The sequence below is a fragment of the Chenopodium quinoa genome, unplaced genomic scaffold (genome assembly GCF_001683475.1).
Source record: "Chenopodium quinoa cultivar QQ74 unplaced genomic scaffold, ASM168347v1, whole genome shotgun sequence".
Classification (NCBI taxonomy): Eukaryota; Viridiplantae; Streptophyta; class Magnoliopsida; order Caryophyllales; family Amaranthaceae; genus Chenopodium; species Chenopodium quinoa.
The window spans coordinates 2,173,932-2,189,724 of NW_018745003.1; the positions used below are offsets into that span (position 1 = coordinate 2,173,932).

Sequence of the window (15,793 nt, forward strand, 5' to 3'; positions counted from 1 at the left end):
TAATTGGCTGGTATCACGTGTGACAAGAACAAGAATTGTCAAATATGAAGCTAACACTATAATCTTCTTCTACATAAACCAAGTTTTAATCATAGTATAACCAGAAAACATAAATCAATTGCTCGTACTAAATTTTGAAGAGAACAGAGCAAGAAATTAAAGAGAGTAAAAATGTACTCAGATCAGCCACCTCCAGCTCAAGAAATAACATACGTAGATCATGTTAAGAGACGCCATGAAGAGAAAGGATGCATCTATGCAACGTTTGTTTTCTTTTTCTTTCAATATTAATTATCATTCTTTTAGCTTGTTTCATCGAGATTTTTTTTTTATTTTAAAAAATAATACAGAGTTTAATCAAGATTTTACTTAATGGACTTGTTTAATTTTTCAATCACTTGAAATTTTTCATAATTTATACTGTATGATTATCATAAAGTTGTGAGAGTAATTGTATACAGTGTTTCTTAAATGTCTGATATATGTGGAAGCATTAAACATTAATATAATTCCAAAAAAAAAAACATTAATATAAAATGTTTCTGCTGAGTAGATATTGTTGGTGTGTATATAGATGTTTCAATGTTAACAACTAAATTCAGTTTTAAGTAAGCCACTTTTTTCTGCTACTTTGAATGCAGTTGTTTTGCGTTATGCTGCTGCTTCTGCTGTTACGAAACCTGTGAATGCTGCTTTGATATCCTCTGCTGTTGCTGTTAAGCACGAGCCTTAGTTTCAGAAAGAAACTCTGTACTATTGTATAGTACTGCTTTATGTGGATGAATTTGTATTTGGATTGAGCTGGGTTTGTATCATATTTTTGTCGAGTTTAGTTTTTAGCTGTCACTTTGATGAATTCGTAAAGTTCTGTCAGCAAGAGGTTCATGTAATACTAGTATGACTATAATTAATTGGGTGTTTTGTAAAGTACTTCCTACATAGTCATAAAAATTAAGAGTTCAATATTAAATTCTTTGCCATTTCTAACATCAGTATTCAACAAATTTTCCAACATACGAGATATTTCTTACAGACAACTTCAATCGTTTCAATCTTCCAGAAAGTAAGAACAGAAAATGTACATGTGAACTTATTTCAAAAAGTTTAAAATGGGAAGACTAAGAACTACAATGTCTGGTCTATAAAAACTATGAAGCCCTCGTGATTTCATCATCAAGCTAGTTATTGAATTCATGTTGAGGTGTATAGATCAACTCAGCATCTTATAGCAGAGAATAGGCTATCAAAATTTGAAGATAGTATAGCTGAATTTTTTACGGTCTCAGAATATGTACACACAGGCAACAGAAGTCAGCAGGGTGGTGAGCAGTACTGAGACAAGATTGACAGCATTGTTGTCTAGAATATCAACGCCTGATATGCGCTTGACAGTTGGTCCAGGTTTTCCAACAACCTTCAATTGGCAATTTTTAAATTCATTAGTGATTATCAGCAGTATCATCAAGAAAGATGGCAAATGCAAAATGATAAATTTTAATATTGTGACAATGTTAGAGAGATTTCAGTTTCACACAAGAAATGTTCAAAGTGAACTACTTCCACAGATAAAACTGCAAGCTGAAGCAGATGTGCATAAATTATAACATAGTAGATCAGCAGTGCAGTAGTAGAGTATAAATGTGATCCCAGTACTGTTTAAAATGTCAGTATATTCCTCACTAATTCTCTCTTATCAACGAAATTACAAAATAACTATGACAAGAAACATGGCCAATTATTCCACAAGCATGACAGTACGTAGAAAAAAAGTAGCATTGAGATTTGGAAAGCTTAGAAAGAATAAAAATTCTAAGACTTCATGAGCACTTTCATTCTACATGCATATACATATAAGCATCACAGTTACTCTTAGTAGTCAGCAAAAATATCTGAATCGAAACCTTTGAGGCAAGGCAGTCCAACATGTACAGGCCACACAGTCACCTTAGGAGGGTGCTAGTCAATTTTATGAAAAATCAAAGATAGTTAAAACGAGAAGCAGCAACAAAAAGTACGACAGAAGTGTGCAGAAAGATTTAGATACATGTGCGGAACAAAATGTATGAACTCTATGAAGAGAAAAAGTGATAGAATACATTAAAAGCAATAAGAGACAGATATTGTAGAAAAATCTTCAAGCATACGTTGATTAAAACATGTACTACAAAAGCACAAAGTAATTTTTGTGTATGCATACATAGGCTCTCAATGAAAATATGAAGAGAATCTAACATGACTTGAAATGTTGTACATTTAACACAGGTCATTTCCTCGTTTTATATGAATATGTATGTTTGAATCTGGAATAATCAGCACAATCAGACACCTGGACTGTCTGAAATTATTTCAAAATTTACCTTATTACGAACAGTACAAAACCCGCTGAATTGCAGTGTAGCACCCAATAAAGAATCTAACAAACTGCCAAACAGTCCAGCAAGTGTTGCAAGGGGTATAACCAGAAGTTGTTTCAAAGCCACATCAGAAGGACAGTTAATAGTAAAATATCCGAACACAGTGAAAGAAAGTCCAATCACAGCGCCTCCAGCTGCAGCTGCCAGGAGCCCTGTTCTTGTGACACCACCATTTGTACCCTTGCGAACTACCTGATAGGCATGGAAAAACAAAAAATCAGAATAAGCAATCTATTCTCAAGTACATTAGAATCAACTTTCATTGATCTGCTGAATGACTAAGATAACAAAATGCCAGATGTTAGATAATATGTGGGAGTCAATAACCATGCATACACACATTAGAGTATCAGACACATGTATACCAACAACTGCGAACAACTAATGCTCAAATGTACCCCCGGCATAGATGCGAATCATGTGACGCATCATGCGTGCTGCAGCACCCCCGGCATGCTTAAATCTATTGTCTACATTTCTAATGCATCTTCAAACCTCCAATATATAACGATATAATATAGTCGACTAAAGAAAAGTATCAGAAATGCATTCATCATTCTAAAGAGTATCTGCAGGAAAAAAAAAGAGGGCATCGTCACCCTATGTCACACTGACACTGACACTTGACAATTCATGTTAGACTATTAATATGCTTAAAGTCATAAAACCATGAGTATCTATGTAAATCCAAGTCATAATTGTCACCTTTAAGGTTGTGATTAGTCGAGGCTGTGCATTACTAAGTACACCGATTTCTGAAGACCAAGTATCTCCATTGCAACAACAGTAGTGACCAATTATGCCACCCAATAGTGCTGTGATAAGAGTAGATTCTCTAGTATCCAAACACTTATCTTCCAGTGCTACCAACTTCCAGATCGTCACAACCAAAGCAGTAGAAATGGCACTGTTAAAAAGCACCTGTATCCTGCAAATTGGCAAAGCATAAGGTGCAGTACGAAGTTGAAGCAAAAAAAAAAAAAAAAAAATCACCAAAACAACGAAGAGTTCAAGCCTTCAGAACTTATGATAACTACTCATTGCTTGCTTATTTACAATTCACAAACCTATACATTTTAACCTGGGAGAAAATTCTGTATTCAAAATACTGTATCCAGCTAGAATCCAATCATAACCACAAAACTTTGGAAGTAGTCCATTCACATTTCTCAATCCTTCCTATCCAAGATGAAGCACTCTATTACGCCTCAAAGTAATTTATATTCCCAGAAAAATGAATCCAAAGTTAATATGAGAAACAAGTTTTCGATATCAATGTCAAAACAAGATCAAGCCTGAAAAGTCCGATGGCTTAGTATCCTTTAGAGCCCAGTGGATTAGAAAGACACCAGGTCAAAACAAAGAATACAAGGATCAATTACTCACACCGAAGAGATAAGGCAGATTCTTGATAATGATTATGAACCTTAAAAATTTCAATTACTACCAAATATACTACAGCAACTCCAATAAATTCAAGTTACACTTGTTTAAACCTGAATATCAAGCGCTTCAAATTAAGTTCTGCTCCTTTGCTTGAACATAATCTTTTTAAGCATATTTATGTAGCTTGCAACATCTTACTTCGTGTCCTTCACACAATTCATAACGTATCAATACCTAGAATTTACAAACCCAGGCTTACATGTATCATCCTACTAAACTCTCTTCTTTTTTTTTTTTCTTTTTTTTTTTTTTTTTGTAGTAATGAAGACTATTAATAAGTTGTTCACTTGGTTTTCTCTCTCTAATTTCACCAACTTTCTCCATTCCTTCTATAAAACCATGTTTTGCACGGTCATAAGACTAGTACTCCTCCGTAAATTAGCCAAATTTGACTCTCATATTCTTTACATTTCATAAAAAAACTGATTATAATTAGCATAAATTTCTTTCATCAAATAATTTCATTAATCTAGAATAGCAAAACGATCACATATGATCATAACAAACAGTACACTAATACATGCAAAATCATATACAGTACTTAATTACAAAAATTATTATCCAGCATTACTAACAAGCAATTAAAATCAGAGAAGAAGCAAAATGTAGTACCAGTTCCTTTGACCGCCTTCCTTGTAATCAGCTTCAGATTTACTTTTCTTATCGGCTCCTACTTTGGTCAACTTAGATGAAGTAAAGAAAAACACTAACAACAAAACTCCAGCCCTAGAAAATCAATTTCGCCAAAATAAATCGCAATCAAAACCAAATTCAACAAAAATCTTCAACAAATCAACTAATATATAAACAAAATCGAAGTCAATCAAATACAAATTTCCAGAAATTATAAAAATGAGAAGTTTGAAAAGTGAGATTGAACCTGATATTAGTAGCGAGATGAATGAAGACGACAAGAAATCCGAAGAAAGCTCCAGAAAGATCGAGAGACTTCTTCCTGTAAGATCGAATAGCGATAATTGCCGCCATTAATGCTGCGAGTAGAGGTTGAATCAAAGCTCTCTCCATTTTTATGGATGATTCGAACATTGAATTGATTTTTTTGGGGGAAATTTGTGAGAAAATGAAGTTTGTTACAGGTTATAAAGTTGAAAGATGTACATTGTGAAGAGGAGTGGTTGAGGTCGAAGCCGTCGTACTGGAAATTGTTAGTTTTATTTTTCCCTCGTATATTTCTCAAGCAGTCAAGCTTGAAAAGAATGAACACACTACGTAGTATATCACGTTTTCACGTCAGCACGTGTATTGGATTTGAACATGCCCAGCTGGCACGGAATAGACACAATCTGGCATCAGCCCGGACAAGTCCAATATAGTAAAGAGAGCAAAATTTGGCACAAGCCTACTCCCTAATCTCAAAGTCAAAAGATGAATTTCAATCGACGTAAATAATTTTTTTATGGTAGAAATTTGGACATAATTCCTTCCCATTTGATTGGAGTAATAGTTCTCCAAAAGTTGAGTAAGGTTGTCTAGTTTGACTCTTAGCTCCATTATTAGGCGATATTCAATCGTTCCCTATTCAACATGATCCTTTTCAACCTCACATGACCGAATTATCAAAATTCAACAGGTATTTTTCAAAATTTGATGACATGATATTTAAAAAAAAAAAAAAAAAAAAAACTAATGATTAAAAGGGTTACATAGTTCTTGGCTGTAGATTGCACCCCAGGATAGTTACAACCTTTTTAAGGTTAAACCAGAAAAGAACTCAAAGAAAGACTTTATAAGAGTTGCTGTAAGGAGTATAAACTAAAACAGGAAGAAAAACAAAAGGCCAGGGAGAGACAGCATCATCAACCTCTTCCTCTCCCTCTTCCCCTACCCCTTCCTCTACCCCTACCCCTTCCCCCTCCTCTCCCTCTTCCCCTCCCTCTTGAACCAGACATTCCTTGATCTCCACTGTCGTCTTTTTCAAAACTGAACATGCTCAACCTGATATCTTCTGCCTTGCTTCTCTGAGGACCCCGCTGCTCCTGAAGGGGAAACAAGGAATATTACAGATTGAATACAAAAGCCCTAAATCTTCATGTTTGAGAGATACTGTAAAGTATAACTTCAAATTTTGATTATCTTATAAGGTTTGGCAAATTGAACTCACAGGGAAGAAAAGGAAGAGAGGAAAATATAATCATAGATCAAATGATGCATATATCAGAGACGACGTCCACTATCTAGAAGACTTCTAAAGTCACCCAAAATGCATTTGAGCATTAAATTATTTGAAGAGAGTAATAGGCACTCACCTGATCTTCTAAATTAAACTGGTTTTGAAGTTGCCGAGCAAGAGCCTCGTCATGACTGAGATCAAGTGGTTCTTTCCTAGCTGCTGGATTTCTCTCAGCTTTTCTCCTTTCCCACTCTTCTAGAGTGAAAACCTGTTTCTCTTCTTCATAACCCCTTCCCTTGTACCTTGAACCTCTATGTCTTTCATTGCCATGGTTTGGATTATTCATTTTTTGCAGGAGTTTTTGTGCAGCTGCTTGATTCTGAATAGGGATGTACTCCGTCACTGGCAGGCAAGAAATTCCAACTCATTCAGTCAGTTTTATTGATATAATAAGTCAACATCATCATAGTAACCAATCTATTCTCAGTGAACTTAAAGTAATATGGAGAGCACAAGAAAAAAATTGAGATATGAAACTATGAACATGTGGTTTTATGAACATGCACAGAATGAATTAATAAGAAGTAAGATCAAAGAAGCTGGACCTTCTTTTGGTCTAGTATCAGAGCTTGTTGGCTTTTCTTCATCTCTCTGGGAAATTGAACCAGTTTTCAGATTAGCATCTGCGTCATCAGCTATAGCATTAGGGGCTTGCTTTTGATCCACCTGCCGGACATCGGTTTCTCTGGAAGACTTGGCAACAGTAACTCTGGTGTTCCTGGAAGCTGATGCCGCTGTGGCAATGCAATATGTATATTAAACACAAAAGGATTATAATTTTCACAAAAGGAGAAGTTACAGCAATAATTGATCCATGTAAAAAGTCAAATGTATTCCACAATACAGGCTCTGTTTCACTTGATAGAATATAGGCCTAAACTCAGAACCCAAGCCCTAACCATGGTGGCAGTCAGCATAATCAAAGCCTTCTCTGTTTTATGTATTAATAATTACTGCTTGACAAACGACGTGCAGATTGCAAGCACCTCAATAATATCTTCCTATTCTCAATTAACAAAATAGCAAGATGAGAAGTATACCAGTACGAGCAAAACCAAGTTTAGGCCCTCCAATCTGCAATTTCTCAAATGGAGGGGGACCACCAGCATCACCTTCTCGACCTAGCCTCAGAGAGGAGCGGGCAAAACCTGAATACTTCTGGTTCATCTGCCACTCTTCATACAATGATTCCACAACTCCTCCGAGTACAGTAATCACATCCGGAGTAAGGCACGCGATACCATAGTGTACCACCACTTTCTTTTCTAAACGGACCTGACAATAAGCAACAACTTGCGTTCATAAATGTTAACTAACGATAAACAAAACTAAGATAAGCCCCATAACCACCAAGCAATGTATACCATAGCCCATAACCAATAACAGCTACACAAATGATGAGCACAGTCTACTTATTTTCAATGTCATTTCTTGGATGATAGCATCAAATCACATTCAATTTCAACAGAAATAAATCAATTTCTTCTTTACATATCTTCCATATGATAACACTTAAAGCACATATCAATCCATATGATAACAAAGTCTCTCTGAATTCCAACCAGACCAAGACATGTCTTTTCTTCCTTAGGGCTCATCTCTTTTTTAGGATGATGAGCAGATATGTGCAACCTATGATTGCTGATGTTAATTCTACTATCTCCTTTATTGTTCTCTAGCAACATGAATTTCCAATGAAGCAAGATTCCAGCATACAAAGCTTACAGCCATGTATAGCACATAATCAAAACTAGAGGTACTATCTATTTGACTATTTCTAACAAAGTTGGAGTAGCCACTACTGGCAATTTTCAATAACTTTAGATGACAATATACTAAATCAACATCAAAATATACTGTTCTTCACCTTCTATTTGTCACCGATCAATATGTCCGTCAACTTTTTCTTTCAAACGAGGCTTTCCACAAGCAGCTATGCCTATGTCAAGATAACTATTCAATAAAAATCTCCACACATGTTACAAAATCATCAAATATTCTATGAAGTAATAAAGTAGAGTGGAAATTGAAGACTGAACTATTGCTCATTCAAAAAATCTTTCATATTGAGAGATGTCACAAACATAGGCCAATCACTAAACCAAATCATCAACTAACCAAGACAAATGCATAACCGAATCATTAGCAACAATTATTCATAAGAGAGAGTAACCTTGGTTCCAGGGACAGCGTTTTCGGACAATGCCGGAATAGGAGAATACTCCACAGCAGTAACTTCAGATTGTCCATCACTCAAAATCAACTTCAGAAGCCTCCGGTCGCTCGAACCCTTATAACCAAGCACTTCACTGCTCCTACTTATATCCTTCACTGAAGCTATCTACAAAACCCAAAACCTAAATACAATCAACAGAAGCAAATTATAAAGAAATTCTTCAGAAAAAGAAAAGGAAAAAAAAAAACAACTTGGGATACTTTTCAAGGCTTGAGAAGCTAATGCAATCGCCCAAACCCCCAAAATATAACCAACGATAACGGTCAATGTTAGACTAAAACTTGGAAAAACCCTATAAACTTGGGGGAAAAAATCCTTGAACAATAATTGAAGATAACTAAGACAATTAATTAACCACCAAATTCCACAAAAGGGTTAAATTGAATTGTTTCGAACTTTAAATCAAAACCCAGAAAAACCCTAAAAATTGGGGGTAATTAAGGATGATGAGAGAGAAAAATTGCCTGAAGAACTTTAGGAGATTGAAGAAACTGAGACGCCTTGCGTAGGAGAGAAGAATCAGGTAATGATTTTCCGCCAATGGAGCGCAAATCAACGTTACAGAGCTCGGATTCCAAGGAATTGACGGAGAAAGAATCACCTTTGATGGCGGAATGAACGGCGATGATTGCTCGGACTTGATCAAGGTTGAGGTCATTGAAACACCAACCTCTGTTAGTTAGGGTTTTCAGCAAGTTTTCTGTTGACGAAGATGGTGATGGTGATGGTGATGGTGATGGTGATGGTGATGGTGATGGTGATGGTGAAGATGAAGACGCCATTGATATCGATTTATCAGAAATGAGAAGTTTTTGCATAGAAACCGGGAAATTTCAATTTTTGTGTGTTTTTGGTAGGTTGTTTTTGAAGAAAGGTTGGGCTTTACTCTAAACCCGCCACTGTCTAGACTGCGATATTGCATTGGACTGTTGTGAATTTGTGACATGTTAAGAATCGCACATACCGGATTGATCCGTGAGAAGTTTCAATCTGATAAAAAATCTTTTTTAAAACATAAAAATACAATGGAGAGTAAAAAAAAGAAAAAATGAGAGTACTCAGAACGCACTATGTAAATGATTTATGTTAAGGAGCAATATCATAAACTTTAACTATAAATAAGCTCACTAAACGAGTTCATTTGCCAAAAAAAAACTCTTGTACTTGTATTGAGCACTAGTTTGTAAATCGTGGGATATTAGTTAGCTTAAGGTCGTTTGGTTGGATTATTTGGAATGGGTTGGAATGGAGTTAGAATCCATTCCATCTAGTTTTTTGTTTGGTTGAGATTTTTAGTAGTGAATCGCTAAACATCGTCCGCAAATTACCATATAAAGCCCACAAATATGACTTGGTGTGACTTTATTGCCCTTTTCCTTTTAAAAAAAAAACACTCTCTACTTCTCTCTAAAAAAAATCAGAAAATCTACCTCTCTTAAAAAAAATTAATTACGACAATGTCGAGGCGGCAAGGGAAAGAGGTGGCGGCGGCGACGGCGGAGGAAAGGCAGCGACCTGGTGGCAAGGTAATTATTTAATAATTTTTTTAAAAAAAAAAAAAAAGGCGACGGTGGCGCGTGGTGGGGCGGCAGGTCCGGCAGCCAAGGCCGGTGGCGTGGCGTCTGGCTTGGAAGCCCAGCCACCGGACCAGGCGTCCAAACCAGAAGCCAGCCCATTGGCTGTGGCGTCCAGATCTGGCGCCTGTGCCAATGGGTGGGCGTCCAGTTCAGGCGCCTGCCCACTGGCTACGGCTGCCGGAGCTGGCGCCACCGCTAGTGGGTGGGCGTCCTGGCCAGGCGCCCGTCCCTTTTTTTTTTTTTGTTTTTTTTGGTTTTGTTTTTTCTGATTTTTTTTTTTGTTTTTTTTGTTTTTGTTTTTGTTTTTTTTGTTTTTGTTTTTTTATTTTGCAAAATCAGAAATTTAGTTTTATTTAAAATAATTTTGTTTTATGTCTAATTTTTTTTTGTTAATGTGTTTTGTTTTTTTTTAAATATTTATAAACTTTATGTGTTTTTTTTTATAAATCGTGTATATTTTATTTTTATAAAATCAGATTTTTTTTGTGTTTATGTTTTTTTTTTTTATGTTTGATGTTTAAACATTTTTTATGCCTTAATTGATGTAGTATGTGGAAATTGTTTGTGTTAATGTGTAATTGTTTTTTTTATTTAAAATGTGTAATACATTAGGGTATTATGTGTGTATTTGTGTATGTGTAATATATTTGTTTTTTATTTTTTATGTTTAATTATTTGAAATAATTTTTATTTTTTTTTGGAAATCATAAATTTTGTAATATATTAGGGTATTATGTGTGTATTTGTGTATGTCGTATAATATTTTTCTATGTTTAGTTAGTTGAAATAATTTGAAATTTTTGTTTTGTGTCCTATTTAGTTATTATGTCTTTGATTTTTTATAATCTTTATTAATTTTATGTTTATAAATATGACGATATGTTGGAAGTGTTGGTATTTTGTATCTGTAGGTATTTATTTATTTTTTCTAAAAAACTTTTGTATGTTTATATATTTTTAAATTTTTTGTAGAATTCACTGGGTCGTCATGATGCGAGGAAGAATGTAGAGTTTCTTAGTAGAAGCTATTCAGTGGAGAGGTCGGGGCATAGACATGTTAGGTCTCGTGGTATTTCGGTCTCGGCTCGTAGAGAACGGATCCACCGTCGGGATGAGGATGACGATGACGATGATGATGCTGAGGAGGGTGATCAGGAGGAGGAGCAGGAGGAGGGCGCATATGAGGATGAGGATGTGGACGATGGGAGTGGACCGTATGATTATTACGGTCCATTCAGTCATAGGGTTGATGACATGTACGAGACACATATGGTAGAGGTGCGTAAGGGTAGGGGTGGTAGGTTTGTTAGTAGATCTGGCACATCATCTGCGTCCACTGTATCTGGGGCAAGCAGGAAACGGTCGAGGGCCGTTAATGATTCTTGGGTTGTTAGGAGTGAGGTGCCCGGTGGGCCTGTTGACGGGAGTGTGATTCCTAGCTTTCTAGGACACATAGTTGTCCGTATTTGGGAGGACCAGGAGAGGCCTTCAGTTACGGGGTTGTTGAAATGTCATACCCGGGAAAAGACTTGTAGCTTTTTGCGTACATGGGCTGAGGCTTGGCCGGCGGAGAGCGAGATGTTCGAGCGACTGGAGGGCACTGGGGTGAATCACGTTCCTGCCACCATGCACGATAAGATTGATAGTACGCTGATCACGGCTTTTGTTGAGCGATGACAGCCGGATACAAACTCTTTCCACCTTCCGTTCGGTGAGCTGACGATCATGTTACATGACGTCGAGGCCATTCTGGGGATTCGTGTTGAGGGTAAACGACTTTGTGCTGTGGCTGATGCGGATCAGGCAGATTTGCTGGCGGAGTTGTTGGCGGTGGACAGGGCTGCACTGTACACCGAGGCGCTTGGTGTTTGGGAACACGGTGGTGTGAAGATCGCATCCGTGTTGCAGCGGTGTTTGTACCCCAGTGCACGTAGGACGCACGACGCACAGCTGGCTGCTTATGTTTTTCTACTCCTCGGATGTACCTTGTTTTCGGATAAGAGCGGCGGAAACAAGCTCAGGCCACGCGACGTAGTAGAGGCGTGTGACCCCGACAGTGTAGGCCAGTTTTCTTGGGGATCGGCTACGTTGGCGTATTTGTATCGCTAACTAGGATTTGCGAGTCGGGCTGACGCGGCAGGTATCACTGGGTGTCTGACTTTATTGCAGACCTGGATATACGAGTACTTTCCTGCATTGCGACCACATTGTGACCCGGTTCCTATTGATGAGGGGATGTCGTGTGCTTGTGCGTGGAGTCCGCGCTCGGAGAAGAAGTCCGTTGACCGCCTCCGATCGATACGGTTATTGCTGGACAGGCTGTCCCCCTTAGAGGTAACGTTTATAAATTGTTTCTACATTTTATTACATGCACATATTATATTCATGTTATTAAATTTTAAAACTATGTGCAGGTGAACTGGATGCCTTTCGGCCCGAACCCTAGTGTTAGGGTACCCAGGACCCTGTACACGGGACTCATTCAGTATCGTGAGATCGTCGAGGCGTACATGCCCCAGCGTTGTCTTCGCCAGCTTGGATTTGTCCAAGTTGTCCCTCCTCCCCCGGCATGCCCGATGAAGGCGGTCCGACCTGCATCGTCGAGGGACTACGTCGTGCAATGGCCGGATATCATGACTGGGACGTGGGACCAGTTTCCGATGGTGGCCTGCTTATGGACTGCGGAGTTGCAGCGGCCGCCCTCTGGGGTTCCTCCCATGTGTGACCACTACTACATGAATTGGTTCAACCGGTATTCGCACCCGAGGTTGATCGCAAATCTCGACCACAGCGATGATGATTATGTGCCACTGCCTACTGCCATAGAAGCGGTATGTCTCATAAAATATTTATCGTTGTTTTTTAATCAAGTTTTATATGTTGTTATTGTATTTCATCTTTTATTTTTTGTTGTATGCAGTGGATGGGAAAGATAATGCAGGACGTACAGAAACTCTCTCTGGAGAAGGACAGCATGAGTGCAACAGTGAGAGCTGCTGTTGATAGTCTGGAACAGACCCTTACGCATTGGGAGTCGGCGTCGAGGAGGGATTACTGATGGTTTTGTCATTTTATTTATAGAGCACTTTAAATATTATCGTTTTAATTTATTAAATTAGACATTATGTTTTAAGTTTGTAACATTTTAGATTGTTCTTTTAGCTTTCAACTTAGACATATTATCATTGCTGTTTTTAAATTTTAACATAACCGTTCGTGGATCCGCGCAACTTACCCATGCAACATATAGAATGCAGTAAGCAATACAATATAAAAAATTAATGTTCTCATTAAAAGAGCAACGTACAAATAAGGTTACATAGGAAGAATGTAAACATGAAAAACTAAAATGCAGCTAAGGTGTTCCATTCGTGGATCCGGTCATGATATAGCGCATCCCAACCCTCTACGCTCGCTGTGCGAATGGTGTACCACCGAGGTATAATCGGTGGCACTGGAAAATCGGATGACATGTCTAGTCGGATGAAATGTCTGTATGACGACCCAAGAAACACAATAGCTACCTCTCTGACCGGTGTGGTGACAGTCTCACGCGAACGCCAAGGGAGAACCGTGGTACAAGGATAATAAGCTTGACTATGCAATCCCAGCCCGAAATGCATGACTGCGCACTTGTAAATGTTTGCAACGCTAAACAGATCTAGGGGCGCGTCAAAATAATGATTTTGACCGCAAGGTCCACCTCCCCACTGGATACGCCGCAGAGCGCCATCCAAGTCATCCTGGTACACATGACGATAAACATTTCGGTTAGAGGCAATTTCGCTGTACATCAACTGACGCACCAAACCGTAGTTGTCTTCGCCCGTTTGAAAAACATCAGCCACGACCCGGAATCCGCAATTACCATCTCCGACTACATCATTCCACCCTTCCAAGTACGACATGATGATCGCAGGTATCCTGTCCTTGTACGGAAACTGATCAACATCGTTTCTTCCTATTCACCATATAATTAAACACAGTTAAGAAGGCAGGAGTAACCTTATAAACAATGTGCAATGTAAAAAACCAAAACGTACCAGTTCTCAGGGGCATATTCACAGACGATGAAGATTGACTACGACTAGATGACGATGTCCGACCACGAGCACGACCACGACCAAGACCACGGATATACTCAAACGCACTCCTGTTCCGCCGTTGCCGACTTCGAGGACGGTCAACTCCTTCGGGTTCCTCAAAATCTAAGGTAGACGTGTGGAACATGTCATGAAATACATGAGTAGCGTCACAAATAATAGAAGGATGGCTGGAGGACACTCGGTCGTACATCGAACGAAACGGCTCCAACTCCTCCTGTTCACGGTCGGCCGTTTGAGTATCTGCATGCTCACCAATAACGAGCGTCCGCCAGAATGAATGAACCTGATCAACATGTAACGACCCCCTTTCTTCTGTAATAACGCGGTGAATGGTGCATGCGCAAGGTAATCCATGAGTTACTGAAATAGCACACCCGCACCGAGCATACACTTCGTCAGCCAAGTCCCTCATCCTGTTCAGCTCAGTGAGAATCAACCCCAAGCAGTAGTGCGACACGCGACCATGGAGAATCTTAAATATTAAATGGCTATACATCGTACCATGTCGTCGTCTGGAGTCCTCTAGAGAGTTCCTGATGCCGTTCTTCTGAGTTTCAATTGACTTGTTAAGTCTATCGAACAGTGTATCCAAAGCAGCGGTCGATGAATCAATCCAGTCCTTGGTAGCTCTATGAGCGCTCTCAACTCTACATGTTGTAGTGTTCCCGAAATGAAGTACCTGGTTTGTCCAATATTTGACAAACTTTTCCCTGTGAGGGACCCATTGCTGCATCACATAGTCCACCAGTGCCGGACACCACTGGTACGAATCCCTGAAGTTAGCCAATTCTCGCTCGTACGCTTCCTCTGTGGTAGCCTATAGGATCTTCCGCCACTTACCATTCACCAATCTCTCTGCCATTTCCAAATTCTTGTTGAAAAGGTTGTAGGCTTTCACTTTCACGCAGTTGTTGATGTGCCATGTGCACAATAAGTGCTTCGATTCTGGAAACAGCTCTGCTATGGGGGCAAAGAGACCTCCCTCACAGTCGCTGACGATGGCTGCTGGATGAACATTAGGCCCGATGTAGTTTCTCAGCTTCTCCAAGACCCAATAATAACTTGGAGCCGTCTCATCCTTGATGATTGCATGACCAATCAGAAAGTTCTGGTTCGTTGGAGTCATCCCCATGATCTCAACCAGTGGGAACTTGTACTTGTTTGTCTTGTACGTTGAGTCGATCAAAATCACAAATGGCCAAGACTTGATCATATCAACACAATCAGGATGCACAAGGAAAAGATGAGTCACCTCCGCTGTATCTTCATCAGAATCAAACCAGAACAGGTAACCACGTGATTGTGCCTGGTGTAGCAGCTGTTGTACAGGGTTCCTTCCCTCTGACCGTTCAAACCTGAGTTGCTGTCTGACGTTGTAGATGTGTCTTCGGTTTGGATGGTCTTCTGGAAATTTCTCTAACACAGATGCTAATATTTTAGCAGGCTTGACTTGAGCATCACTCATTTCTTTCATAACTAGTTTCGCAGCAGGACTTAAGCCGCTCAGCTGTCGATGACCCTCTTCATATACTATCATCTCATGGTTGTGATACCCCCATTTAGAGTAACCAATCACTTCCCAACCGTCAAGACTCCGTAGTTGTCGGACCTTTACTCTGAACACACACCCACAGCCTTTCCGCTTTGTATCAAACCGAGTGGTTGTACGAAAATCTCTTTCTTCTCTTTTGCGATAACGGTCACATCTCAAAATGCGATCCATTCTACCATCCCGTTGAGATTTATGAGTTACTACTACCAAGCAAAATCCAGCTGCAATTGCAACCTGTTTTGCCCAATCAATCGCTTGTTGAGCTTCTTCG

General features: G+C 39.0%; 2 protein-coding genes and 1 long non-coding RNA gene across 3 annotated transcripts; 1 reads left to right on the top strand and 2 right to left on the bottom strand.

The window, feature by feature from the left end:
- Nucleotides 1-73: 73 nt before the first annotated feature.
- On the top strand, nt 74-963 carry LOC110707850. The gene is made up of 2 exons (XR_002508598.1): nt 74-263; nt 642-963. It is a non-coding gene; the product is annotated as an uncharacterized LOC110707850 (long non-coding RNA).
- Nucleotides 963-5,410, bottom strand: LOC110707849 (protein PGR-like). Its single transcript, XM_021885911.1, has 5 exons — nt 4,741-5,410; nt 4,473-4,586; nt 3,120-3,342; nt 2,358-2,606; nt 963-1,414 (listed from the first exon to the last, which is right to left on the bottom strand). The coding sequence occupies exons 1-5, from the start codon at nt 4,905-4,907 to the stop codon at nt 1,283-1,285; spliced, it is 885 nt and encodes a 294-aa protein (XP_021741603.1). The 5' UTR covers nt 4,908-5,410; the 3' UTR covers nt 963-1,282.
- Nucleotides 5,411-5,493: 83 nt separating this feature from the next.
- Nucleotides 5,494-9,356, bottom strand: LOC110707848 (tudor domain-containing protein 3-like). Its single transcript, XM_021885910.1, has 6 exons — nt 8,752-9,356; nt 8,225-8,392; nt 7,092-7,326; nt 6,597-6,785; nt 6,128-6,393; nt 5,494-5,857 (listed from the first exon to the last, which is right to left on the bottom strand). The coding sequence occupies exons 1-6, from the start codon at nt 9,103-9,105 to the stop codon at nt 5,678-5,680; spliced, it is 1,392 nt and encodes a 463-aa protein (XP_021741602.1). The 5' UTR covers nt 9,106-9,356; the 3' UTR covers nt 5,494-5,677.
- Between the last annotated feature and the right edge of the window lie 6,437 nt (nt 9,357-15,793).

What these genes read in the sequence shown, in the direction of transcription:
- LOC110707849 (XM_021885911.1), bottom strand. Translation starts at nt 4,907, where the DNA reads ATGTTCGAATCATCCATAAAAATGGAGAGAGCTTTGATTCAACCTCTA. An exon ending in GAAGGCGGTCAAAGGAACTG is followed by an intron (nt 3,343 to 4,472) that starts GTACTACATTTT and finishes GCCAATTTGCAG; the next exon opens with GATACAGGTGCTTTTTAACA. An exon ending in TTTGTACTGTTCGTAATAAG is followed by an intron (nt 1,415 to 2,357) that starts GTAAATTTTGAA and finishes TGCCAATTGAAG; the next exon opens with GTTGTTGGAAAACCTGGACC.
- LOC110707848 (XM_021885910.1), bottom strand. Translation starts at nt 9,105, where the DNA reads ATGCAAAAACTTCTCATTTCTGATAAATCGATATCAATGGCGTCTTCA. An exon ending in ACTTGGTTTTGCTCGTACTG is followed by an intron (nt 6,786 to 7,091) that starts GTATACTTCTCA and finishes GCATTGCCACAG; the next exon opens with CGGCATCAGCTTCCAGGAAC. An exon ending in TGATACTAGACCAAAAGAAG is followed by an intron (nt 6,394 to 6,596) that starts GTCCAGCTTCTT and finishes CTTGCCTGCCAG; the next exon opens with TGACGGAGTACATCCCTATT.